This window comes from Macaca fascicularis, chromosome 12 (assembly GCF_037993035.2).
Source record: "Macaca fascicularis isolate 582-1 chromosome 12, T2T-MFA8v1.1".
Taxonomy (NCBI): domain Eukaryota; kingdom Metazoa; phylum Chordata; class Mammalia; order Primates; family Cercopithecidae; genus Macaca; species Macaca fascicularis.
In genome coordinates, this window is record NC_088386.1 from 129,099,876 (window position 1) to 129,126,372 (window position 26,497).

At 49.0% G+C, this 26,497-nt stretch overlaps 1 protein-coding gene and 2 long non-coding RNA genes across 5 annotated transcripts in view; 1 reads left to right on the forward strand and 2 right to left on the reverse strand.

Annotated features, from left to right (window-relative positions):
• Positions 1-26,497, forward strand: part of INPP5D (inositol polyphosphate-5-phosphatase D) — a 153,674-nt gene that overhangs the window by 106,432 nt on the left and 20,745 nt on the right. For all 3 annotated transcript variants that reach the window (XM_045367920.2, XM_045367922.2, XM_065526265.2), the window contains 10 exons: positions 1,500-1,696; positions 2,102-2,219; positions 6,919-7,015; positions 7,640-7,778; positions 8,105-8,213; positions 8,670-8,758; positions 16,296-16,377; positions 21,434-21,523; positions 23,755-23,868; positions 25,186-25,268. In XM_045367920.2, the coding sequence (XP_045223855.2) occupies positions 1,500-1,696; positions 2,102-2,219; positions 6,919-7,015; positions 7,640-7,778; positions 8,105-8,213; positions 8,670-8,758; positions 16,296-16,377; positions 21,434-21,523; positions 23,755-23,868; positions 25,186-25,268 (1,118 nt within the window). The remainder of the gene's footprint in view (positions 1-1,499; positions 1,697-2,101; positions 2,220-6,918; positions 7,016-7,639; positions 7,779-8,104; positions 8,214-8,669; positions 8,759-16,295; positions 16,378-21,433; positions 21,524-23,754; positions 23,869-25,185; positions 25,269-26,497) is intronic.
• LOC141408237 (uncharacterized) lies at positions 5,799-6,953 on the reverse strand. Its single transcript, XR_012421570.1, has 2 exons — positions 6,827-6,953; positions 5,799-6,500 (listed from the first exon to the last, which is right to left on the reverse strand). It is a non-coding gene; the product is annotated as an uncharacterized lncRNA (long non-coding RNA).
• Positions 16,307-19,312, reverse strand: LOC135966640 (uncharacterized). The gene is made up of 2 exons (XR_010580139.2): positions 19,117-19,312; positions 16,307-16,390 (listed from the first exon to the last, which is right to left on the reverse strand). It is a non-coding gene; the product is annotated as an uncharacterized lncRNA (long non-coding RNA).

The following is a 26,497-nucleotide window of genomic DNA, read 5'->3' on the forward strand; positions in this document are numbered from 1 at the left end:
CTGAATATCTAGGTGAAGAGGCTCATGGGTACCCCGCCAGCCCTAGGCAGCTCACTAAGGGGCCCCAGGCCTGAAAGAAAGAAGTCCACCGTTGAGCAGGGTTGCCAGATTTCTCAGGAGAGAGACAGAAAGAGAGATAAGTAGGTAGGTAGACAAAGGATGCCCCGTTATATTTTAACTTCATAGAAACAAATTTTTTCAGTATATGTTTAGCTACAAACAAATACTGAACATATATGCTAAATAGACATTATGCTGAATATATAGTGTATATACATATGCTAAATATATAGTATATAAACATATGCTAAATAAATGTAATTATTATATTAAACATAAATTATACTAAGTAATATTATTTAGTTTAAGCATACAGTTAATAATATACTAAATATATGCTAAATATATTTTGTATTAAACATATATACTATATATTTATATACTAAACATATGCACGCTACTAAATATAAATAATACTAAATAATTTTTTAGTGTAAGTGTTCAGGTAGAAATAAATTAGATAGAAGACATCTAGATAAACTTATTCTAGAAACTACCGGTTTATCCGAAATTGGAATTTCACTGGGCATCCCGTGTCCCTTACCCTTTGTCCCAAGAGGAGTCTGGGAGGAAGAGGGTGATCAGCGGCCGGCAGGGGCCTCTTGGAAGTGAAGTGGCAGCATGTCACTTGTGTCCCAGAGCCACAGCAGCCCTGGAGTAGAGCTCCAGGATGTCCTTGACACAAAGGCAGGGGGTGCCCTTCCCACACAAGAGTGTGGAAGGAGCAAGCTGAGGCTATGCTGCAGGAGGGCCGAGACCCACCAGCCCGGGAGTTTGAGCACCCACGTTGAGCCACAGTCCATTTACTCCAATGCGTGGCTTCTCTGCACTTGTAAGGCAAGAAACTCATCTCTTTGAGGAACAAACATTGCTCATCCTTCAAGGGCACTGCAGGGAGAACTGTTCAAAATTTCTTGATTGAGCTGCTTCAACTCAGTTTTGAAATGGGAATGCAGAGGAGTTTCTATGCTCTCCAGTTTCTCTGGCTCACACCCATGCATCTCTCCACTCTGGGCTGGGATCTGCCTTGTAAGGGAGCCTTTGTTGTCTCCCAACAATGGGTTAGAAGCCACCATCCAAAACTTGTCAGTCCCCTTGGCTGTCTTGAGAATAGGATGTGAGTTCCTTGAGAGACAGAACTCAATTATCGTAGCCTCAAAATGCAGGACAGCATCTGACATCAGGGGATCTTCTGGTGTTTCTATACCTTGAAACTTAACATTATGTTTAAAAAGAGGCTTAACTGAGCTCTAGCCCTCACCGACACCCTGGGTGAGGTTGGCGCCCAGGCCTCCATCGCAGGCATTTCTTTGGGCTGCCTGGATGGTCTTGTGTGACGATGTGACCTCCCTCACACTCCCACCCTCTGTTTTGAATTCTCCTAATGCTTTGACTCGATGTGCCTTTGACTCACTTGGTGTTGGGTTTTGCTGTTGAAGGTAACGCCCCCCCTCCCAAGAAGATCACGTCCTGGTTTCTCTCCAAGGGGCAGGGAAAGACACGGGACGACTCTGCCGACTACATCCCCCATGACATTTACGTGATCGGCACCCAGGAAGACCCCCTGAGTGAGAAGGAGTGGCTGGAGATCCTCAAACACTCCCTGCAAGAAATCACCAGCATGACGTTTAAAACAGTGAGCAGCTGGTGGTGCCCCGGGTGGGGTTCCGGGACGGAAGCTTTGCACAGCTGGGCTGTCTCAGAGGCAAGGGCAGGCTCAGCCTATCAGCTCTCAGTTTTCAAGGATGTCTGGGGGCCCCCACTGAGAGGTGCGTCTATATTCAGAAATAAATGGGATCCATGGGGTATTGCTGAAAACCACTGAGTCCTCTATCTTCCCACCCTTGGTCAGCCCCGGTTCTCATCTTTAGGATGCTTTGTCTCACCTATCACACATCGCTGGGAGTCCCCCGAAGGGTTGGGATTACAGACGGGGTACCCCACACCCAGGGGCTGGGACTGGGGCTGGGTGTGAATCACTGTGCCCTGGTTCACACCCTACACTTAAGGGCCGAGTATTGCAACGTTGTTCTCCCACCAGGTCGCCATCCACACGCTCTGGAACATCCGCATCGTGGTGCTGGCCAAGCCTGAGCACGAGAACCGGATCAGCCACATCTGTACTAACAACGTGAAGACAGGCATCGCAAACACACTGGGTGAGCGAGCAGGGCGGGGACCCTGTGTTCCTCCCATACCCTCTGCCTCAACTCATGTGACCATGCCATCCTGATCCCACCAGTGGTTCCAGAGTCTCACGTTCTCAGCTCCCCCCTCAGTCCTCAGCAAATAGGGGTGGTTGGTCTCCCTGGCTGAAACTCACTCAGGGTCTACACCAGCGCTCCTAGGGATCTAGCTAAAATGCAGGTTCTGACTCAGTAGATCTTGGGTGGAACCCAGGGTTCCAAGTTTCTGACAGGTTCCCAGGTGACTTCAGCACTGCTGGTCAGCCCGTGGGACCCATTTTAGGTAGCGAGAACCTAAAACAGGGATTGGCCAACTTTTGCAGGAAAGGGAAGGGCCTGATAGTAAGTATTTCAGACTCTGCAGGCCAGTCAACACTACTCTCTGCCTTTCTGGCGGGAAAGCAGCCATAGTCCACCCAGAAAGCGAATGGGAGTGGCTGTGTTCCGGTGAGACCTTCCTTACCAGCACAGGTGGGAGGTGGCTGGCTCCCGCCCTCGGTCCCTGTACACCAGGTTGGATCCGGAAACGCTGGTGTCAGTGGAGAGTCTCTGGCTTCAGAGAGCAGTAACAAGGGCAAGAACTCTTTATGAGTGTAGGGGTGCAAGCCTGTGTGTGTGAGTAGGTCTGTGTCTGTGAGTTTGTGTGAATGAGAGCGTGCATGTGAGTGTGTGAGCCTGTGTAGGTATATGAGAGTTTATGGATGTGTGTTTGTGAGCGTGTTTATGTGAGTCCATGTGTAAGCGTACCACCCCATATCTATGAGTGTGTGTCTATGTGTGTGAGTCTATGCATGTGTTTGAGTGTGTGTTTATGATAGTCTATGTATGTGAGTCCATGTGTGAGTGTACCACCCATATCTGTGAGTGTGTGTGTGAGTCCATGCATGTGTTTGTGAGTGTGTGTTTATGTGAGTCTATGTATGTGAGTCCATGGGTGAGTGTACCACCCCGTATCTATGAGTGTGTGTGTGAGTTCATGCATGTGTGTTTGTGAGTGTGTTTATGTGAGTCTATGTATGTGAGTCCATGTGTGAGTGTACCACCCCATATCTATGAGTGTGTATCTATGTGTGTGTGAGTCCATGCGTGTGTGTTTGTGAGTGTGTTTATGAGAGTCTAGGTATGTGAGGGTGGGTGTCCGAGTGCATGTGCATAAGTGCTAGAGCCTCTGTGTGTGTGTGTGTGTGTATGTGTGTGTGCGCGTGTGTGCACGTGGGGTGGGACACACACAGGGCCCCCAGGCTGGCATCAGGGGTGAGGCCAGTGGTTTTTGGTGGTTGGAGTCAGTGGAGTCAGGAATAGGACAGAGTCCTAGAGATAACAGGAAATGGAAGAATTGCTGCAATCGAACGTGCAAAGCTCTCTCAGCTTTTCTGCTGACAAACCGCAAACTGCCCGTGTCCACCCCCGCTCGTCCCCCTTCCTTCCTGCCACAGTGGAAGGGTGGGGCTGGCGAGGCTGTCCTGGCTGCGCCCACGCCCTCCTGCTGCCCGGGAACCACCCGGGTGTGGATTCCATCGCTCCCTGGGCTTCCAGCCTCTCCCACCGGCCCCTGCCCCGCTGTGCAGAATATGCTGGGACCTCCTGGGGCCACATAAAACCACCCCCTCAGCCAGACCTTGCCTGAAACTCCCGCCCCAGTTCCTGGTCATGCTGGCCTCGGGGCTGGGCACTGGGTCAGCTTCTGAGCAGGCAGGAGCTCTGCTCATGTGGACCTGACACACACTGCGTGAGCAGATAGGAGGGAAAGAAGCCAGTTCCGGGGAGGGAGCGCGCTGGCCAAGGAGTGTGTGGCGTGGGCAGAGGGCAGAGGTCAGGGACCTCCCTGAGAAGGGCAGTGCGACTGGCATCTGAGGGGTGGGGAGAAAGGCCTGGCCAGAGTCCCAGCTTTATGACCATTGCAGGGCAGCTTCTGGGCTGTGGAGCTCACACACACCTTCCCTACCTTCCCCTCCTTCCCCTCCTCTCTGCCCTGGGGCCAGCCTCCCTCCTCCACTCCCCTGAAATGGCTCCGCGCCATAATTAGCACAGGACAGGAAGAGCAAATGCTGGTTGGCTGATAAAACATTAGTCCTGGCTGGTGCAGTGGCTCACGCCTATAATCCCAGCACCTTGGGAGGCCGAGGCAGGTGGATCACTTGAGGTCAGGAGTTTGAGACCAGCCTGGCCAACATGGTGAAATCTCATCTCTACTAAAAATACAAAAATTAGCTGGGTGTGGTGGCATGCACCTGTAATCCCAGCTGCCTGGGAGGCTGAGGCAGGAGAATCGCTTGAACCCGGGAGGCGGAGGTTGCAGTGAGCTGAGATTGTGAAACTGCACTCCAGCCTGGGTGACAGAATGAGATACCATCTCCAAAAAAAAAAAAAATCCTTAGAACAACCAAGGCCTCTCTAAGAGTGTGCCCTAAGCAAGGCTGTGTGCTAAATGCTTTGTATCATCTCATTTAATATAAATACCCTGCTAGTCACGACGGCTCATGCCTGTAATCCCAGCACTTTGGGAGGCCAAGGTGGGAGGATCTCCTGAGACCAGAAGTTTGAGACCAGCCTGAGCAATATAGGAAGATACCATCTCTCCAAAAAAAAAAAAGACTGGGCATGGTAGTGCATGCCTGTGGGCCCAGCTACTCAGGAGGCTGAGGTGGGAGGATCACCTAAGTCTGGGAGGTCAAGGCTACAGTAAGCAACGATTTTGCCACTGCACTCCAGCCTGGGTGACACAGACTTTGTCTCAAATTTAAAAAACAAAAACAAACAAACAAACAAAATACTCGGGCAGAGACTCTCGTTATTATTCCCATTTGCAGATGAAGACACAGAGTCTATGGAGATGATCCATAACTTGCCCAAGGCCCAGGGATAAGAAAGTGGTGGGCAGGGATTGAAACCAGGCTGTCGGGACTGGAACCAGTTGCTCAGTTCCAGGTCACCCTCTGGGAAGGAAAGAAGAGGCCTCCCAGTCTGGGGGCAGAGGGGCAGGGCTGGAGAGCTAGGTGCAGTGGAGAGGGCTGGAGGGCAGAAAGCCTGTGTGCTCCCCCACTGGGTCCTGAGGATGCTCAGCCAGGTGATATCCAGGGGTCCCTTCAGCCTATGGCCTATCCAGAGCTGTCCAACCAAAAGAAAATGGGGCTGGGCACGGTGGCTCACGCCTGTAGTCTTAGCACTTTGGGAGGCGGAGGCAGGCAGATTGCTGGAGCTCAGGAGTTTGAGACCAACCTGGGCAACACAGTGGAACCCTGTCTCTACTAAAATACAAAAAATTAGCTGCGTGTGGTGGTGGGTGCCTGTAGTCCCAGCTGTCGGGAGGATGAGACAGGAGAATTGCTTGAACCCGGGAGACGAAGGTTGCAGTGAGCAGAAATCGTGCTGCTGCACTCCAGCCTGGGGACAGAGACTCCGTCTCCAAAAAAACAAAAAAGAAAAGAAAATGGGAGCCAAATAGATCATAAATAAATAGATTTATGATCAAAATAGATTACAATTTGATCTATTATAATCAATAGGTCAAATTTTCAAGTAGCCACATTAAAAAGGAAACAAGTGGAATTAATTTCAATAATAGATTTTTTTGAACTTCATACATCCAAAATACAATTATTTCAATAGATATTCAATGTAAAAAGTGATTCGCTATTTTACAGTCTGTGTTTCTTACCAAGGCCACAATTCTGATGTGTATTTTACACTCACAACCCGTCTTATTTTGTACCAGCCACATTTCAGGTGTTTGATAGTCACACGTGGCCTGTGCCTGTATTGGACAGAGCAGGTTCTCAGCTGCGTGTGTCAGGATCACCCAGAGCAGGGGTTGACAAACGTTTTCCGTAGAAGGCCAGATGGTGAATATTCTAGGCTCTGTGGACCACGTAACTGTCTCAACGCTTCAGCTCTGCAATCGTAGTCTGGAAGCAGCTACAGACAATCCAGAAGTGAATAGGCATGGCTGTGTTCCAGCAACATGTTCTTTATGAACACTGAAATTAGAATTTCATATTTTCATGAATCACAAAAAGACTGTTTTTCTTTTGATTTGTTTCCAACCATTTACAAACGTAAAACCATTTGTAGCTGGCAGTGAGCCAGCATTTGCCCACCGCTGACCCTGGAGGGCTTGTCAAACACAGATTACTGGGCCCCATCCCAGGATTTCCGATTCAGTATGTCTGGGGCGGGGCTGAGAATCTGTCCTTCTGACAAGTTCCCAGGTGGTGTTCAGCTGCTGGTCCAGGTTTCCCTTTGGGAACCACTGACCTAGAACAGATCAGAAAAAGGTGTGATCTCAGTGTGGGCTTTTGGTCTATCCAGGAACCTTGAATTCGCTGGGAGGGAGATCAGCCCACCCGGGCTAGAACCTTCTGAATCTTCCCAGGGCTTCTGGCTGCCGCTTAGCACCCTGGTCACTTCAGAGAGAGATGCCGGGGGAGGATCACAGCAGCCGCCTTCCTCTGCCCCACTGAGAAGCCCAAGGCTGCCGCCATCTGCGCTGCTCCTGCATTTTCTCATCTCCCGCTCTCTGCCCAGCGGCTCCCACCCCGCAGGACCCCGTTTCGCCCTCCCCTTGCCAGCTCCTCACTCACCTGCCCCTCTCACCCTGCCTCCGGGTGATTTCTGGCCCCTTGGCAGTGTGTCTGTTTGATGTTTTGATTCTTCTTTCTGCTCTTCGTTGTAGGGAACAAGGGAGCCGTGGGGGTGTCGTTCATGTTCAATGGAACCTCCTTAGGGTTCGTCAACAGCCACTTGACTTCAGGAAGTGAAAAGAAACTCAGGTAATGGAACTCCTTCCCCCCAAGAGTGTGCATTTGGGTTATCTGCCCAGACACACCTCACTCCTCTAAGCATCAGAAGGACCTGCTCAGCTCTTGCCTTTGACCTTGTGGGTGTCCTGTGGCCTTTCAGGGCCCACCACAGTCTCATTAAAGCCAATTGCAGCACAATAGTGACCTCACGTGTGGAGGAATTTTGTCTGAAGGTCAGAAAAGATATTTCCTTGTGTCATTAGCCTGATGGACCCCCGACTAGCACTGTTTCTAAAGCAGAAAGTTTCCTCTGGGGCCTTCTTACAAATCCAAGCTGATCTTGCCTAGCTGGGACCCAGGAATGAAGACAGCCATCTAGAATCCTCACTGTTCTGATTCTCTGCTGTGCAGATGCTGTTACTCCTGGGCCCCTGCCCTCTGTGCATCCAGTGTGGCCTCAAATGCCCTTTGCATCCTGGCTGTAGCGTATTTGCACGCTAAGGTGGTCTGCTGCAGCAGGGCTGGAGGGCTAAGTCTCCCTTCCCCCCACCTGCTATGCTCCTCGCCCCCCACCTATGGCAGGAGTGACTTCCTGCCACAGTGGAGGGGGAACCAGTGACCCCGTGCTAGATGGCCACTTTTTCCTTGCATTAGGCGAAACCAAAACTATATGAGCATTCTCCGGTTCCTGGCCCTGGGCGACAAGAAGCTGAGTCCCTTTAACATCACTCACCGCTTCACGCACCTCTTCTGGTTTGGGGATCTTAACTACCGTGTGGATCTGCCTACCTGGGTAAGGGGCTGCCCGCCTGGGGCTGGGGCTGCAGGAGATGGAGGATCCCTTGAGTCAGCCCGGGGCAGGTGGTCGTGGAGATATGTGAGCTAAGTGGGCTGAGGCGGCTGCTCCCCTTGGGGGCTCAACGCTGTTTCTGTTACTGAGCCTCAGCTGCTCCTCATGGTTCCCCTGTGCTCATGCCCGGTTCCCATAACTGTCACGGCCACCCTGCCACCATCACTCTGCAGCCTGTGTCATCCAGCTGCCCGCCCCCAGCCCCGAAGCTTGCCAGGCCTGGATCAGCAGGGCTTCTCTCCAGAGGCCTGGGCATGTTCTTGTTCCAGGAGGCAGAAACCATCATCCAGAAAATCAAGCAGCAGCAGTACGCAGACCTCCTGTCCCACGACCAGCTGCTCACGGAGAGGAGAGAGCAGAAGGTCTTCCTGCACTTCGGTAAGAGCAGCGGCCTCTCGGGCGCCGTGGCTCACGCCTGTCATCCCAGCACTTTGGGAGGCCGAGGCGGGTGGATCGCGAGGTCAGAAGACCGAGACCATCCTGGCTAACATGGTGAAAACCCGCCTCTACTAAAAAAAGTACAAAAAATTAGCCGGGCGTGGTGGCGGGCGCCTGTAGTCCCAGCTGAGGCAGGAGAATGGCGTGAACCTGGGAGGTGGAGGTGGCAGTGAGCTGAGATCGCGCCACTGCACACCAGCCTGGGTGACAAAGCGAGACTCCGTCTCAAAAAAAAAAAAAAAAAAAAAGCAGCAGCCTCTCCTCTTGGAGCTCTTGGAGCCTTTCCAGCCATCCTTTCGTCCCCTTTCCCCCGATTTCCTACCAGGAGAATAGGGAAAATTGGGCAGATGCAAAACCTGGGGAATCAGAATTGAACCCGAAGTCTCTCTGTTTCAGAGGAGGAAGAAATCACGTTTGCCCCGACCTACCGTTTTGAAAGACTGACTCGGGACAAATACGCCTACACCAAGCAGAAAGCGACAGGGGTGAGTCCTCTTCACAGACACCTCCCCTGCCCTCCATCTCGTCCCCACTCGTGTCTGTTCCCAAAAGGCGAACAGAGAGCATCTTCATCCATTAGGCAAAAAAAAAAAAAGGAAAGAAAAAAATTAGAAAGCGCATGTTGATTTGTGTCACAGAGTAAGTGGGCAGCCACAGTTGTGCACTGCTTTGAGCTGGGAAAATAACCCTTGTGATTTATCTTCTGTCCAGGTACTCTAAGATGCTGAGAGGATTTTAAAGTATTATTTCCTTAACTGGGTTCTGAAGATCATTTTTTTAAAAAGTCCCATGATCATATATATTTGCTAAACTGCTGAGTAAATTAACATTAAGCCGGTTTCTTTGCTGCAGGACTTATCAGAGCCTTTATGGGCCTAAGAGCATTGTGGTTCTCCATGAGGAAATCTGTATGCCAAACTCAGTTATTCATGGAATACCAACTAATATCTTATTAGGCCACTTGTTTTCCAAGGAACAGTGTTTGGGGAAAGATGCATAAAATATGTATTCATTTGTTCAAAGATATTTCCTGATGGACTATTATGGGTTAGGCACTCTCCTAGGTGGTGGGAGAGCAAAGATGTCTGCTCCAGGGACTTCACGGTAGGAAAAACAAGACGAATATGCAACTAGCTGTAGCCAGAGCCAGAATATGACAATGCCAGGGCAGGGAAGGATCAGGGAAGCCAGCCGCTGGCAGGGTTCAAGGGTTGAACGGCTGGGGCAGTGAAGTACCCAGGCCTGCTAGAAGCCTAGGGCAATGGAGCACAAGCTCAAAGTGTCATCTGAAAGAGTTCTGGGCCCCATCTGGGCTCAGGGGCAAGTGAAGAACTGGATGTGGGAGAGGAAGGCCAAGAGCTGGGTGAATTTCAGAACTGAGCAGGAGAGGAAGAGAATAAAACAGAGAGGACAGGAGAAGATCCGGGACTGCTGTCACCCACGAGACTGGGACCCCCAGGATGGGACACCCTCTTCCGCAGGGTCCACTGCCTGCTGTGTGGATAAGGTCACCTGGCCCAAAGGCACTGTCAGAGCAGGTTCATGGGGACCCCTGTGCAGGCTGGTGAAGGATGATTTGGCTTACGTGAGTTTAAGTTGAGGAAGATAGGGGCCTGAGATGGGAGAGCGGCCAGTCCTAGATGCCAGGATGACAGGCCACAGGGGGCCACTGCAAGCTCTGCCGGGCACTGGTGCATCAGACTGGCATGTGCAGGATTGTAGTGGGCATTGTGGTAAAGGATGAGGATGCGGCAGGGGCACCGGTGAGGAGGCCGTCGTGCACATTTAGCTGAACAACAGCCAGGGCCAAATCAGGGAAGACACAGTGAAAATGAAAGAAAGGGGGAAAGCAGGATATATTATGAGACCTGATTGCCATTGATAAAAACTGGAAAATCACAAGGCAGAGCTGGCTTGAAGGGGAAAAAAATAGAACTTGTTTTCAGACTTATTGATTTGTATGACATTAGTGGAAGAACTCAGAGAAAATATCCAGAAGGCAGCCAGAGATAGTGACACATTGCTTAACAACGGGGATATGTTCCGAGAAGCGTGTCATCAGGTGACTTTGTCATTGTGGGAACCTCATGGAGTGTATATACACAAAGCCCACTTCAGTTAGATGGTGTGGCCTATTGATCCTAGGTGACAAAGCTGTATAGCATGTTACTTTACTGAATACTGTGGGAGTTGTAACACAATGATAAGCTTTTGTGTATCTAAACTTTAAAAAGGTACAGTAAAAATATGGTATAAAAAGAAAAAAATGGGCTGGGTGCCGTGGCTCATGCCTATAATCCCAGCACTTTGGGAGGCCAAGGTGGGTGGATCACTCGAGGTTAGGAGTTCAAGGCCAGCCTGGCCAACACGGTGAAACCTTGTCTCTACTAAAAATACAGAAATTAGCCATGCATGGTGGTACACGCCTGTAACCCCAGCTACTCAGGAGGCTGAGGCAAGAGAATCGCTTGAACCCGGGAGATGGAAGTTGCAGTGAGCCAAGATCGCGCCTTGCACTCCAACCTGGGTGTCAGAGCAAGACTCTGTCTCAAAAAAAACAGATGGTACATTGTATAGGGCACTTACCATGAATGAAGCTTGCAGGACTGGAAGTTGCTCTGGGTGAGTCAGCGAGTGAATGGTGAATGAGTGTGAAGGCCTAGGACATGACTGTGCACTACTGTAGACTTTACAAACACTGTACACTTAGGCTACCCTACATTTATTTTTTAAATTTTCTTTTTTCAATAATAAGCTAACCTTAGCTTACTGTAACTTTTTTATTTACAAGCTTTTTATTTATAAACAATTTAATTTTGACGCTTTTGTAACAAAATGCAGCTTAAAATGCGAACACATTGTACAGCTGTACAGAAATATTTTCTTTCTTTATATTCTTAATCTATAAGCTTTTTTCTAGTTTTAAAATTTCAAAACTCTCATTTACATTGAATTTTTTGTTGAAAATTACGATGTAGGTCAGGCACTGTGGCTTATGCCTGTAATCCCAGCATTTTGAGAGGCCGAGGCAGGCAAGTCACCTGAGGTCAAGAGTTCGAGACCAGCCTGGCCAACATGGCAAAACTCTGTCTCTACTAAAAATACAAAAATTAGCCAGGCATGGTGGCATGCACCTGTAATCCCAGCTACTTGGGAGGCTGAGACAGGAGAATTGCTTGAACCCAGGAAGCAGAGGTTGCAGCGAACCAAGATCTTGCCACTGCACTCCAGCCTGGAGCAAGACTCCGTCTCAAAAAAAAAAAAAAAAAACGTAAATGCACACATTAGCCTAGGCTGACACAGGCTCAGGATGGTCAATGACATTATCTCCCACCTCCACATCTCATCCCACTGGAAGGTCCTCAGGGGCAATAACATGGAGCTGTCATCTCCTATGATGACAATGCCTTCTTCTGGTTACCTCCTGAAGGACCTGCCTGAGGCTATTTTATAGGTAACATTTTCTTTTCTTTTTTCTTTTTTTTTTTTTTTTTTTTTTTGAGATGGGGTCCTGCTCTGTTGCCAGGCTGGAGTGCAGTGGCACAATCTTGGCTCACTACAACCTCTGCCTCCCAGGTTCAAGCGATTCTACTGCCTCAGTCTCCCAAGTAGCTGGGATTACAGGCGCCCACCATGGTGCCTGGCTAATTTTTTGTATTTTAGTAGAGATGTGGTTTCACCATGTTGTCCAGGATGGTCTCGATCTCCTGACCTCGTGATCCGCCTGCCTCAGCCTCCCAAAGTGCAGGGATTACAGGCGTGAGCCACCACACCCGGCCTCTACATTTTCTTATAAGTAGGAATACACTCTAATTATAAATAATATAGTAAACACGGAAATGAGTGACAGTTAGTTATCATTATTATCAAATATTATGTACCGAACAGAATTGTACTGTTGTGCTTTTACACAACTGGCAGTGCCGTGGGTTGGTTTGCACCAGCATCCCCACAAGCTCGTGAGTAATGTGTTGCGCTGTGACGTGATGACAGCTACAGCATCACTAGGTGATGGGGATTTTCCAGCTCCATTATACTTTTGTAGGACCTCTGTCCTATATGCAGTCCATTATTGTGGTACATGACTATTTGTGGAGCCCCACGGGTAATTCTCAGGGGCAGCCAATGCAGAGAACTGCAACGTTAAGAAGTAACTGTTTAGGCTGGGCATGGTGGCTCATGCCCATAATCCCAACACTTTGGGAACTGAGGCAGGTAAATCATTTGAGGTCAGGAGTTCAAGACCAGCCTGGCCAATATGGGGAAACCTCGTCTCTACTGAAAATACAAAAATTAGCTGGGCGTGGTGGCACAATCCTGTGATCCCAGCTACTCAGAAGGCGGAGTCAGGAGAATTGTTTGAATCCGGCAGACAGAGGTTGCAGTGAGCTGAAATAGCCCCACTGCACTCCAGCCTGGGCAACAGAGTGAGACCCTGTCAGAAAAAAAAAAAAAAAAAGTAACTGTTTGGCAGATAATTGATAAAAAGTAAAAATGCACCTATTCTATATTTCAGTAATTCCACTTTGGTGTGTGCTCAAGAGAAATTAGTATATTTGTTCACTAAAACTAGGTGTAAGAATGTTTGGCCAGGCGTAGTAGCTCGTGCTTATAATCCCAGAGCTTTGGGAGGCCAAGGCAGGTGAATCACCTGAGGTCAGGAGTTCGAGACCATTCTGGCCAACATGGCGAAAACCATCTATACTAAAATACAAAAATTAGCTGGGAGTGCTGGTGTGTGCCTGTAATCCCAGCTACTCAGGAGGCTGAGGCACGAGAATCACTGGAACCCGGGAGGCGGAGATTGTAGTGAGCCAAGACCATGCCACTGCACTCCAACCTCAGCAACAGAGAGAGACTCCATGTCAAAAAAATAAATATAAAAATAAAAAAATAAAAAAGAGTGTTTATAGCAGCTTTGTTTATAATCTTCAACCCTATGTCCATTAACAATAGAGTAGATAAATGTGATACTTATAGACAATGGAACTTTTATAAGCAACAAAGTGGCTGAAGGAGTCCAACATGAAAGAGTATTTACCGAGCGAGTCCATTTATGTACGTTCATGTAAATTAATCAATGGAGATGTTAGTCGCACTAATGCTCACCTTTAGGAGGCTGTGGTATTGACAAGGAGGGCATATGAGGGAACCTTTAGGATGATGAGGGTTTTCTATATCTTGCTCTGGGTAGTTGGTAAGTGGGTATAAGCAAACATAAAAATTCATGGGACTGCATGTACACTTATGGTTAGTACACTTTATGTAAGTTGTACCTAAAGTTTTTTCAAAAAGCAAATGGTTCAGAAGTAGAGATAGTGAAAATAAAACCTTCTTTTTTTTTTGAGACAGAGTTTTGCTCTTATTGCCCAGGTTGGAGTGCAGTAGCACAATCTCGGCTCACTGCAACCTCTGCCTTCCGGGTTCAAATGATTATCCTGCCCCAGCCACCTGAGTAGCTGGGATTACAGGCATGTGCCACCACGCCCAGCTAATTTTGTATTTTTAGTAGAGACAGGGTTTTACCATGTTGGTCAGGCTGGTCTCGAACTCCTGACCTCAGGTGATCCACCTGCCTTGGCCTCCCAAAGTGCTGGGATTACAGGTGTGAGCCACCGTGCCCGGCCTGAAAATAGAACATTCTTGAAAGAAAATTGGTAAAAGGAAGAAAAGAGAAAAGTAATTGAAGGAGGTGACAGAGGTAGGCGCTTTCAGGATGAGTTCCTTTATGTTTGTAGACAGAGAAGAAAGAGCTAGAACGTGAGGGGATAAGGATATTGATAAAAGAGGGTTGTTATTGCCATTTTACCTTGTCTATCCCACCCAATGGACATCTTGCTCATCATTGCAGCCTGAGGCCCTGGAGAGGGCTTGTCACATAGTATTAATAGATACTGTTTGAGTGACTGGACAAGTAGGTAGATGGGTGTGTGAACGGGTCAGTGGATGAGTGGATGGGTGTAATGGATAGATGGATGAATGGATGGATGGATGGATGGATGGATGGATGGATAGATGGATGGATGGATGGATGTGTGGGTGGGTGGATGGATGGATAGGTGGATGGATGGATAGGTGGATGAATGGATGGATGGATGGATGGATGTGTGGGTGGGTGGATGGATGGATGGATAGGTGGATGGATGGATAGGTGGATGAATGGATGGATGGATGGATGGATGGATGGATGGATGGATGGATGGATAGATGGATAGATGGATAGGTGAATGGGTAGGTGAGCAGAGGGATGGATGGATGGATAGATGGATAGATGGATAGGTGAATGGGTAGGTGAGCAGAGGGATGGATGGATGGATGGATGGATGGATGGATGGATGGATGGATGGATGAATAGATGAGATGGATGGATGAACAGGCAAATGGGTAGGTGGGTGGGTGGGTGGAAGGATGGATGGATGGATAAATGGATGGATAAATGGATGGATAAATGGATGGATAAATGGATGGATAAATGGATGGAAAGGTAGATGGGTGGATGGATGGATAGGTGGATGAATGGATGGATGGATGGATGGATGGATGGATGGATGGATGGATAGATGGATAGGTGAATGGGTAGGTGAGCAGAGGGATGGATGGATGGATGGATGGATGGATGAATAGATGGGATGGATGGATGAACAGGCAAATGGGTAGGTGGGTGGGTGGGTAGAAGGATGGATGGATGGATAAATGGATGGATAAATGGATGGATAAATGGATGGAAAGGTAGATGGGTGGATGGATGGATGGATGGATAGGTTGGTGGATGGATGGATGGGTGGGTGGATAGATGAATGGATGAATAGGTGGATGGGGTGGATGGATAAATGGACAGGTTGTTGGAATGGATGGGTGGATGGATGAATTAATAGATGGGTAGGTGGATGGATGGATGGGTAAATGAGTAAAGATGGGTAGATAAGATGAAGAGGTGGATAGGTGGATGAGTAGGGAAGTGGGGTGGAAGCTGGAGTGTGTTATTAAAGTAAGTGGCTGCAGAAAGTGAGTAGAGACTGAATTGAAAATACAGGCCGGGCGCGGTGGCTCAAGCCTGTAATCCCAGCACTTTGGGAGGCCGAGACGGGTGGATCACGAGGTCAGGAGATCGAGACCATCCTGGCCAACACGGCGAAACCCCGTATCTACTAAAAAATACAAAAAACTAGCCAGGTGAGGTGGCGGGCGCCTGTAGCCCCAGCTACTCGGGAGGCTGAGGCAGGAGAATGGCGTGAACCCGGGAGGCGGAGCTTGCAGTGAGCTGAGATCACGCCACTGCACTCCAGCCTGGGCGACAGAGCGAGACTCCGTCTCAAAAAAAAAAAAAAAAAGAAAAAGAAAAACAGAAAATACAGGTCGGGGTTCCTCTGAATCAGAAAGAAAGTAAGAGAAGGTGAAGATACAAGGGGTACTGAAGTAGTCAGGAGGATAGGTGAGGGAACACAGGAGGTGAGTTATCTTATTCTAAAGAAGAAGGCCAGGATATGTGAAAGTGTGGAGCGTGGCAGTGGAATCTGGACTTGAGCCATGTGAAAATAGTTTAAAGCCACCTACGGGGAAATTCTATAAAAAGCCAACAGCCGGCCGGGCGCGGTGGCTCAAGCCTGTAATCCCAGCATTTTGGGAGGCCGAGATGGGCGGATCACGAGGTCAGGAGATCGAGACCATCCTGGCTAACACGGTGAAACCCCGTCTCTACTAAGAAATACAAAAAAACTAGCCGGGCGAGGTGGCGGGCGCCTGTAGTCCCAGCTACTCGGGAGGCTGAGGCCGGAGAATGGCGTGAACCCGGGAGGCGGAGCTTGCAGTGAGCTGAGATCCGGCCCCTGCACTCCAGCCTGGGCTACAGAGCGAGACTCCATCTCAAAAAATAATAATAATAATAATAAAAATAAAAAATAAAAAATAAAAAGCCAACAGCCGATTAATTTGAGGATTACAGAGGCCACCAGTTAGTCTTTTCTTCTACTGATTGAAACATAATAAGAGGCATTTTACAAAGCCTGTGACTTTAATTTGCAGATGAAGTACAACTTGCCTTCCTGGTGCGACCGAGTCCTCTGGAAGTCTTATCCCCTGGTGCACGTGGTGTGTCAGTCTTATGGTGAGTCCAAACACTGGGGAAAGCAGACCAGGATCAGAGAGGGCAGTTTAGGGCAGTTGCTGGGAGGTGCAACTGCCCTAAAATCTAAGGGCTTCAATCTGTTGATGTGTCAAAGGGAGGAATTCACTGTAACCCTAATCAGGCAACCTGGAAATGTTGATGCATCCCCGCCTGTCTTGGGCTGTCACCTAATCAATGTCCCCTGCTTTGGGAGACGTTTGAGTTATGGAGCACTTTTTTTCTTTTTTAGATAGAGTCTCGTTCTATCACCCAGGCTGGAGTACAATGGCGTGATCTCATCTGACCACAACCTCCGCCTCCTGGGTTCAAGCGATTCTCGTGCCTCAGCCTCCCCAAGCAGCTGGGATTACAGGCTCCCACCACCATGCCTGGCTAATTTTTGTATTTTTAGTAGATACGGATTTTGCCACGTTGGCCAGGCTGGATGCGAACTCCTGACCTCAAGTGATCAGCCCGCCTCAACCTCCCAGAGTGCGGAGATTATAGGCGTGAGCCACTGCGGCCGACCTGGAGCACTTTTTTAAAAATTCAATTTTATTTCTTTAGAAAAGAACGTATTAAGTTTGAACCATATGAAAGTGTTTTTGTAGGTCAGAAATAGTCAGTTATTGGAAATTCATATGGCACAAGTATATACATATATATATTTGGGGAAGTTTAACAATAAATTGAGTTAAATTGATTTTTAAAAGGCATAATATGTAATATTAAAATAAATAATTATGGAATAAATTATAAAAACAATTAAGAAATAACTGTTAGCCAGGCACTGTGCCACGCACCTATAATCTCAGCTACTCAAGAGGCTGAGGTGGGAGGATCGCTTGAGCCCAGTAGTTCAAAACCAGCTTGGGCAACATAGACCCTACCTCTGAAAAAAATGAAAGAAAAAAATGACTGTTAACTCTTGACCCTCAAAGGTGCACTGAAGGAGTTCTTAATTGCCTGAATGCTTATTCTGAAAAGCTACTGATTAGTTCCCATTACTTACAAAGCGAGACCTTAGAAATCCACAGAACAGAGTTGCTTTGAACACTTCACTGACTGAGAATTGTGGTATTATTTTTATTTATTTATTGAGCTGGAGTCTCTCTCAGTCGCCCAGGCCAGAGTGCAGTGGCTAAATCTCGGCTCCCTGCAACCTTTGCCTCCTGGGTTCAAGTGATTCTCCTGCCTCAGACTCCCAAGTAGCCGGGATATCAGGCATGCAGCATCATGCCTGGCTAATTTTTGTATTTTTAGTAGAGGTGGGGTTACATCATGTTGGTCAGGCTGGTCTCAAACTCCTGACTTCAAGTGATCCACCCGCCTCAGCCTCCCCAGGTGCTGGGATTACAGGACTGAGCCACTGCACCAGGCCCAGTGGTATTATTTTTAAAACACTGCAAATTCTCAATGTCCCTAAAGGAGGGCCACCCTGGTCCTTGGAGCGAGGAGAGGGGCGGGGGAATCCTGCTGCTGCCCAGTGGCCACCTTCGTGGCTCCCACCTTCTCTGGGGACTGGCAAATTTGGTCTCACAAATTTAACTCTGGTCCTATACATTGAACTGACTTCCATTCCTGTGCATGTCTCCTCCGGCTGCCCAGAAGAGCCCAGAGCAGCTACCCTGAAATAGCTTAACACACGCTCCCTGCATTCCTTGCTGAAGGAATGAGCTCTGTCTCCCAGAAGTGACGTCACTAGACGAACTTCACACAACACCTTTAGATGTGTGGGAAGGCAACCTGCCCTCACAGTGACGGCCGGGGCATTGTTCCAGCTTCCAAAGCTCAAAGTGACCGAGTCCTACCCTCTGCCTGCAGCCTCCTCACTTGTGCATTCCCTCCCCCGCACCCCTCGGACTCTCCAGGCCTGTCACTCCTTCCCAGCCACACGCAGGGTCTCCCCTGTCAATGCTGTCCTTCCCACATCCTGCAGCTCCGCGCGTCCTGCCAATTCTTATCTCAACCATCTGCCTGCTTCAGCCAGCCTCTGCCGAGTCAGGAGATAGGGGAGACTTGTAGAATTACCACTTACTGTTTTGCACCTAAACTTGGCATTCAAAACTGCTCGACAGTGGAGGCTTTAGAGAAAGAGGGAGATCAGTCCGGAAGTGGCAATGAGGAGCAGGAAGGACACCCTTTGTCCCCACCTCTGGGCCCGGAATATGAGGGCTGGGGAGCAAAACAAGCCTCACCAGAGAGGCAGCAGTATCTTCCGGGGGAGGGCCGGGTTTGGGGGGTGATGGGAAGACTAAAGATACAGGGAATTTTGCTAATGATATTTCATGGAGTGCCAGAGGGCTCAGTGGAAATGTTTAATGAGTTGGGGTTGAGGGAAGGCAAGAAGTTGGAAAAGAAAAGTGAGTGGATGTTCAGAGCTCAGTAAACGGGGGTGACCTGGGAGCCTTAGTCTTCTCATGGCAATTAATGTAGCCAGGGGTTACATTACATTACAATGTAATTACAATGTAATCAGCTGTCTACTGCTTATCAAACTTCTGACAAAGGAGGAGGAAGAGGCAGAACAGGTCACTTGCCTTCCAAGATGGCAGGACTTACTCCAAAGGTACAGTAGTTAAAAACAGTGTAACATTAACCAGGGATGGAAAAATTAAAGATAAGAACAAGAGAGACCCATGCATATATAGACCACAAACTGTCCTAAAACTCACTGACTTAAAGCAAACAATTATTTGCTTGCGAGTCTCTGGGCTAGGCTGAATTTGGACTGCTCACCTCTGCTCTAGTTGGTGTCATCTGGGCACACTCAGGGAGGAGCCCATCAGATCTAGGGTGGGCTGGCTGTCAGCAGGCATAGGGGTGGTACTCATCATCCAGCAGGCCAGTGCAGGCTGCTTTGCTTCCTGGTCTCAGGGTTCCCAGCTGCTAGTCTCACCAATGGAAATTCTTCTTAAGGCTTCGTTGGCCTCAGGTTTACTAAGGTCCCATTGGCCAAAGAAAGTCACATGGCTAGGCCCAGACTCATGGTGGGAGGGGACCACAGAGAGTGTGGTTACTGGGAGGAGGACTGGGTTTTTGAGGGTCACCCATCTTATAGTCCGCCTCCGAGCTTAAGTGCACACTGTAGTACCATTGCTATTACGTTCAGTACATATCTGAAATATTCTGAGAATACTTAAAAAAAAATCTTGCTTGTCAACCCATTAAATTCTCCCTGGAACACCCCTCCTCCACTACCACTGCAAACCTGTACCCCAGTGCTCAGCCTGACTCCCCACCTCCATCCCTCCATCCTCCTGCCTCACATAGCACTGGACCTCACTGATTTCTTCCCGCTCATGTCCAGTTTTTTGTTTTTGTTTGGTTTTGTTTTTTTGAGACACTCTTGTTCTGTCATCCAGGCTGGAGAGCAGTGGCACCATCTTGGCTCACTGCAATGTCAGCCTCCCAGGTTCAAGTGATTCTCCACCTCAGCCTCCCAAGCAGCTGGGATTACAAGTGCGCACCACCACGCCAGGCTAATTTTTGTATTTTTAGTAGAGACAGTGTTTTGCCATGTTGGCCAGGCTGGTCTTGAATACCTGGCCTCAAGTGATCCGCCCACCTCGGCCTCCCAAAGTGCTGGGATTACAGGCGTGAGCCACCACGCTCTGCCTCGTGTCCAGATTTTAGGCTGATGTCCTCGCATCTTCCTCCCTCCTCTCTCAGAGAAGGGGTAGCCTCCTCTTTCTTTCCTGCCTAGCCTTTGCCCCTAGACCCTTGACTCCATCTTTTCCTCCTCTACTACCAACCAGTGCCCCCACTCTCCTCCTTCTCTCCTGTCCCTTTCTCTGTTCTGTCTTGTAGTTTCCATGTGTTTCTCTGGTGATCCTTAGTAAGTGAGCTTTTTTCTTTTCATGTTTATTAGCCATTTATATTTTTTGGTGAATTTTCTGTCCATATCCTTTGGTTGGTTGAGCGGCGGAGTGTTTATCTTTTTCTTGCTGATTTGTAAACGCTTTCTAGAAAAGGGTACCAAGTCTGTTTTATCACCTTCTTGGTCTCCTTTGCTGGCAGTTTTTCCTTTGCCCGCCCATTCATGGTTGGCGTGCCTTGGAATTCTGTCCTCATCTCTTCTCATCTTTCATGTGAAAGCCCAAACACACTAATGTCTTCCGCTTCCACTTAATCCCAAGACTCCACATCCAAAGACATATCTCCAGCCTTGAGTGACCACTTCCTGCCAGGCATCTCCAACGGGCTATCTTGAAAGAACTGTCTTTCTAGAACTGTCCTCTTTCTCTTGCCCCCTCCCAAAGTGCTCTGTTGCCTCCCTTCTCACCCCAGTGCCAAGCTCCTTAACAGAGTTTTCTACACTTGGCATCATCCGCTCTCTCCTGGTTCTACAAGGCATCGTGGGATGGAGAAGGTGTCCCGTCTCTCCCACTGATGAGCTGAGTGGCCTTCAGTCCCCTTCCCACCCCGTGTTTGGGGCTCCTCATCAATAAAATAAAGTGAGCCAGGCGCGGTGGCTCGTGTCTGTAATCCCAGCACTTGGGAGGCTGAGGCGGGTGGATCACCTGAGGTCAGGAGTTCAAGACCAGCCTGGCCAACATGTCGAAACCTCATCTCTATAAAAAACACAAAGATTGGCTGGGTGTGGTGGCACGCACCTGTAATCCCAGCTACTCGGGTGGCTGAGGCATGAGAATTGCTTGAGCCTGGGAGGTGGAGGTTGCAGTGAGCTGAGATCGCGCCACTGGACTCCAGCCTGGGCAACAGAGCGAGACTCTGTCTCAAAAATAAATAAATAAATAATATGATTAGACCAGAAAAATCTCCATGGTTCACACTCCCTAATCAATTCAAAAAGTCATAGGTATTTAGGAAAAATGAGCACAGGCTTCTTTTATCCATGGAGGAGGCAGTGTCCACACTGTCTTCCACTGAACCCTTTAAGCATTTCAGTGGAAGGACAACAGGACAGCAGGTGTAAAACCTTCGCACTTCTGGAGGGCTCCATAACTAAAGTTTCTGCTTTAGGGTTGCCGTCCTTGGCCTGACCAGAAGGGCTTCTCCTTCCCTGCTGAAAAATGCCTTCCCTCCCCTGCAGGCAGTACCAGCGACATCATGACCAGTGACCACAGCCCTGTCTTTGCCACGTTTGAGGCAGGAGTCACTTCCCAGTTTGTCTCCAAGAACGGTAAGCAAAGGACGGTGTCTGTTTCTCTGTTTTCCTCAATGACAAGGAGTGTTGGGAGCTTGTCTTCGGGTAACAGTCAGCGGTCTGCATTAGAGGAAGGCTCATTTTCCCAGTCAAGTCCACAGTATCAGTCAGTTTCTTCATGTCCCAGCCACAGCACAATTTCAGTCCGGAGAATTTACTCGCTCTGCTAGGCAAATATGTCAGCCTTTTGAGCCTCAGTTTTAGTCTGAAAACATGGGTAAATCAGTGTTTACCAAGGTGTGGCCTGAAGACAATTATCGGGGTGGGGTGGGAGGAGGGGGCAGGGGACATGAATAAGCATTTGTTAGTAATGCCTTTATTTTAACATGTTTTAAATTTATGTCTTCTGTTTAAGGCAAGCACCATTGTTTTTCCATTTAGTGTTGTGATATACCTTATTCAGCTACACTTAATTTTAAAAAGTGAGTCTATTTAGAGAAAATATTAAGTAAAGAGTAGTACAGGTGCGTGGTAGGCAGAGATGGTAAAAATCGTTAAGATGGCATGCAGGGCCGAGCGCAGTGGCTCAAGCCTGTAATCCCAGCACTTTGGGAGGCCGAGACGGGCGGATCACGAGGTCAGGAGATTGAGACCATCCTGTCTAACCTGGTGAAACCCCGTCTCTACTAAAAAATACAAAAAACTAGCTGGGCGAGGTGGCGGGCGCCTGTAGTCCCAGCTACTCGGGAGGCTGAGGCAGGAGAATGGCGTGAACTCGGGAGGCGGAGCTTGCAGTGAGCTCAGATCCGGCCACTGCACTCCAGCCTGGGCGACAGAGCCAGACTCCGTCTCAAATAAAAAAAAACAAAAACAAACAAACAAAAAAGATGGCATGCAGATGACTGAGTTTTGGGAAACACCACAGTAAATAATATTTAGATTTGCAGGTAATTTTTCAAATAATCCAGCCCAGCCCTGGTTGCCAGGCTACCCTCGTCCCAGCTGGGCCAAGTGTTCTCTGTAATGTGTCCATCCAGCCCTTGGCCTAAGTGACCAGGGAGCCATGTTGTCTCTGCCCAGTCACTGCCTCCACGGTCAGTCCAGTGGTCACTGGGCTCCTTTAGGAAAACTGAACATAGGGGACCCAAATACAAGGAAAGACCATCTTGCTCTGTGTCCTTCATACCCTGGGGGACACACATGAGGCCAGAGCACCGTCTTCCTGGGATGCTTTTCTCCATCCTATTGTATCTAACATCCACAGCCCCGGAAATGTGACCTCCCTTCTCCACCCAAGCCTTGACCCACCATTGTGTTTCCTTCCTAAGTCTGGCCACTGTGCTTTTCTAGAATCTTCCTAGTCCTTAGGCTGGACCTCTTCCCCGACTTCCACCCATCTCTCCTTTCTCTGAGCTCCTGCAGCCCTGAAGGGGTTGCCCTTGCCACCTCCTCCTCTATTCCAGGGTAGGGCATCCTCAGTGTCGGGCTGGGCTTCCCTCCACGGGGGCTCAGTACCCAGCAGATGCTTGAAAACACTGATCACAGGAATTGAGCATTGACAGGGCATCTACCTAAGCAGAGCCTGGACTGGGCACTGTGGGGTTTGGAAAGAGAAAGGAAAGAAGGAAGGAAGGATGTGAGGGATGGAGGAAGGAAAGATTTGTTCATGGTCTCAGAACAAGTCTCTGTTCTGTGGCTCAAAATGTATATGAAAGGACAGAACACTTGTTTAAAAGCAGCTTAAGGATGCTTGCAAAAGCATCATCTAAATTAATACAGTTGCAGGCAAGTTAACTCTGTACAAATGAGCTTACGGAGCCCAGAGTAAGGAGCGGGGATCACTGGGCCTGAGGGAGAAAGAGCTGCTAGCCCTCATCATCTGAACTCAGCAACAGCATTGATTTGGGTATTGAGCAACCCAGCCATTCTACAAAGTCTTTTTGCCGGAACTAGCTGGGAGCCTGAAATAGTGGGGGTATTGCCTGAGGTCACACAGCTTTAATGACAGAGCTGAAATGAGGTGCGGACTCCTGGGACTCTGCGTCTTTCTGCCCCGCTCTCTGCCCTGGCCAGCTTATGATACATCAGAGAGGTTGAGGATGCTCGGGTGGGTGCTGGATTTCGCTGTAGCTTTAGTTCTCCTCCCAGTAAACTCCCTCCTTCCTGGGACCCTGAGAAGGAGCTTAGTACGTGGCATGAGAACTAATTGGAAATGCTCCATCTCCAGGCACATTGTGGAACTGAGTCCCCGTTCTCCCCTGTTCCAGGTCCTGGGACTGTCGACAGCCAAGGACAGATTGAGTTTCTCAGGTGCTACGCCACATTGAAGACCAAGTCCCAGACCAAATTCTACCTGGAGTTCCACTCGAGCTGCTTGGAGAGTAAGTGGCTGCTGAGCTACCTTCTGGGCGGAGCTGGCCGGAGCCTTCTTATAAACGTCTTTTGTACTTGGCACTTTGCCCCATTTCTCCTCTCCCTGGAAAAGACTCACAAAGCGGATCAGAGAAGTGGGGCTGCAGGTGGATGGCTCAAGGGGACACTCAGTTACTGCCAAGGGTCCCCCTGTGGCCTGTGCAGCCCTAGGGGCAGGGATGGCCATGAATGTACTGACCTCTCAGTCCCTTGTAGGTGGCAGGCAGGGTCCAATCCCTGCCCCTGAGGGTGGACTGTGACCCGCTCGAGGTTCCCTGCAAGCTGGGGCTCTGACTCAGCCAGAGAGCACTGGGCCCAGGTCCAGACCTCAGAGAGCCAGTGTGAGGGCCGGAGCTGTCGCTGCCTGTTGTCGCCCTGGCTCCTCTTGCTCTTTGGAGATCGTGGCGTCTTTCTCAGGGGGTCTGCAGCGTCCGAAAGCAAGCAGGAGATGGACAGGCTCCCCTGAGCCAGCGGCATTTAGCACAAACTGTGTTTAGGAAACACCCTTTCCAGGTGACATTTCTAGGCATGTTGTCTAAAGCTGTTTCACGGCCAGGGAAGAGCTGCGTGTATCCAGCCCTCTTCACTGAGATGGTCTGCATAGTGGTCGGGGGAGGAATAGGGGACATCAACTCCACAAAAGGGCATTTTGTGAGGGCCTGGCTGGGATGCTTCCAGAAATCAGGAAGAAGCGTGTGCTGCCAGTTCTGCCCCTCTGGTCCCTACCTCCTTCTCCAACTCAGCCGGGCCCGGGCCTGGTGCTAGAGCGGCCTTTGCCACTGAGTCCCCAAGCCCCAGTTCACCCAGCAGGGTCAAAGCGGTTCGAAAAATGATGAAGATTTTTGTGCGGGTGGTTTTAATAAACTATCAAGACACTTGCATACATTTCTATGGAAACAGCATATTAGGAAGCTTAAATTAGAATTTCAAAAGGCTGCTATCTTGAGTGGCGTGGGACGAGCTGTCAAGTTTCCTAATCTTTTTGCCTGTGATGTGATGATTTCTTTGTTGCCTGGTTTGTTGCAAAGAGGAACTGAAAAGGAGGGGAATCTCTTTGATTTTCCTAAAAATAATTAGACCATGTTGGCAAATGACCAGTCCCTGAACAAAAACAGAATCCCCGGCAGGCCTGACTCCTAAATGATGCTGAGGCCCCGAGATTTAAAAAAAAAAAAAAAAAAAGGGCGAGAGCACATCTTCCTCGGTCTGGGTGGGGTGACCAGGGAGTCTTTTCTGTCTGGTTCTTGCTCTGTTTTCTGAAAACCAGCCTTCTTGTCCTCCAACAGGTTTCGTCAAGAGTCAGGAAGGAGAAAATGAAGAAGGAAGTGAGGGGGAGCTGGTGGTGAAGTTTGGTGAGACCCTTCCAAAGGTAATTCTAGAGCAAGGCATTCCCCAAAAGAAGATTTTCATTTGCTAGGCCGGGAGCACCAGCCAGCGGCAGAGCTATGGCCAGGCCTGACCAGAGGGGGCAGAAATCTCACAGACCGAATGCGGAAAGAGGCCCCTCTAGGAGCAAGCTCTCGCTCGCGGTGGTTCATGACATGCTTTGCAGCAGTCGGTATGTGGCCTCATTATTCCTAAATGGTTTCAGTTCCCCTAAAGGATCACAGAAGGGATCTAGAGGTCAGCTCATCTAACCACATGATTTTGCAAAGAAGGAAAATCAGGTGCAGGGCCAAGCGCTGTTTGTTCATGGCCTCATGGCTGCGGTAACACACCTAGGATGCAACCCCAAGACTCCAATACCCGCTTTGATGCTTGTTTTCCTATTCAGTGCTGGTTCATAGAATTGAGTACAGAGAGGCATAGAGAGGGGTCTGTTGGCTGCTAATCATACACTTGTGAACACACGAAGTACTTGACATGTCTGTGACCCTGCAAGAGCAGAGGGTGGAATTGAAAACACTCAACCAAACTTTAGTGGGAACACAGTCTTCTTTGCTATAGAAAAAATGGTTTTCTGGCCTGGTGTGGCTCACACATGTAATCCCAGCACTTGGGAAGCCAAGGCGGGGGGATTGCTTGAGCCCAGAAGTTCAAGACCAGCCTGGGAAACACAGTGACACCCCATCTCTACAAAAAAAAAAATCATTTTTTTTTGTTTTTCTTTTTTTTTTTTTTGAGACAGAGTCTTGCTCTGTCGCCCAGGCTGGAGTGCAGTGGCATGATCTTGGCTCACTGCAACCTCGACCACCCAGGTTCAAGCGATTTTCCTGCCTCACCCTCCTGAGTAGCTTGGACTACAGGTGTGCACCACCACACCCAGCTAATGTTTGTATTTTTAGTAGAGATGGGGTTTCCCCATGTTGGCCACACTGGTTTCAAACTCCTGACCTCAAGTGATCCACTGGTCTCGGCCTCCCAAAGTGCAGGGATTAGAGGTATGAGCCACCGCACCCAGCCTAAAATTTTTTTTTTTTTTAACTAGCCAGACATGATGGCGCATGCCTGTAGTCCTAGCTGCTCTGGAGGCTGAGGCGGGAGGATAACCTGAGCCTAGGAGATCTAGGCTGCACTAAGCTATGATCATGCCAGTGTACTCCAGCCTGGGTGATGCAGTGAGACCCTGTCTCTATTTTTTTTTTTTTAATGCTTTTC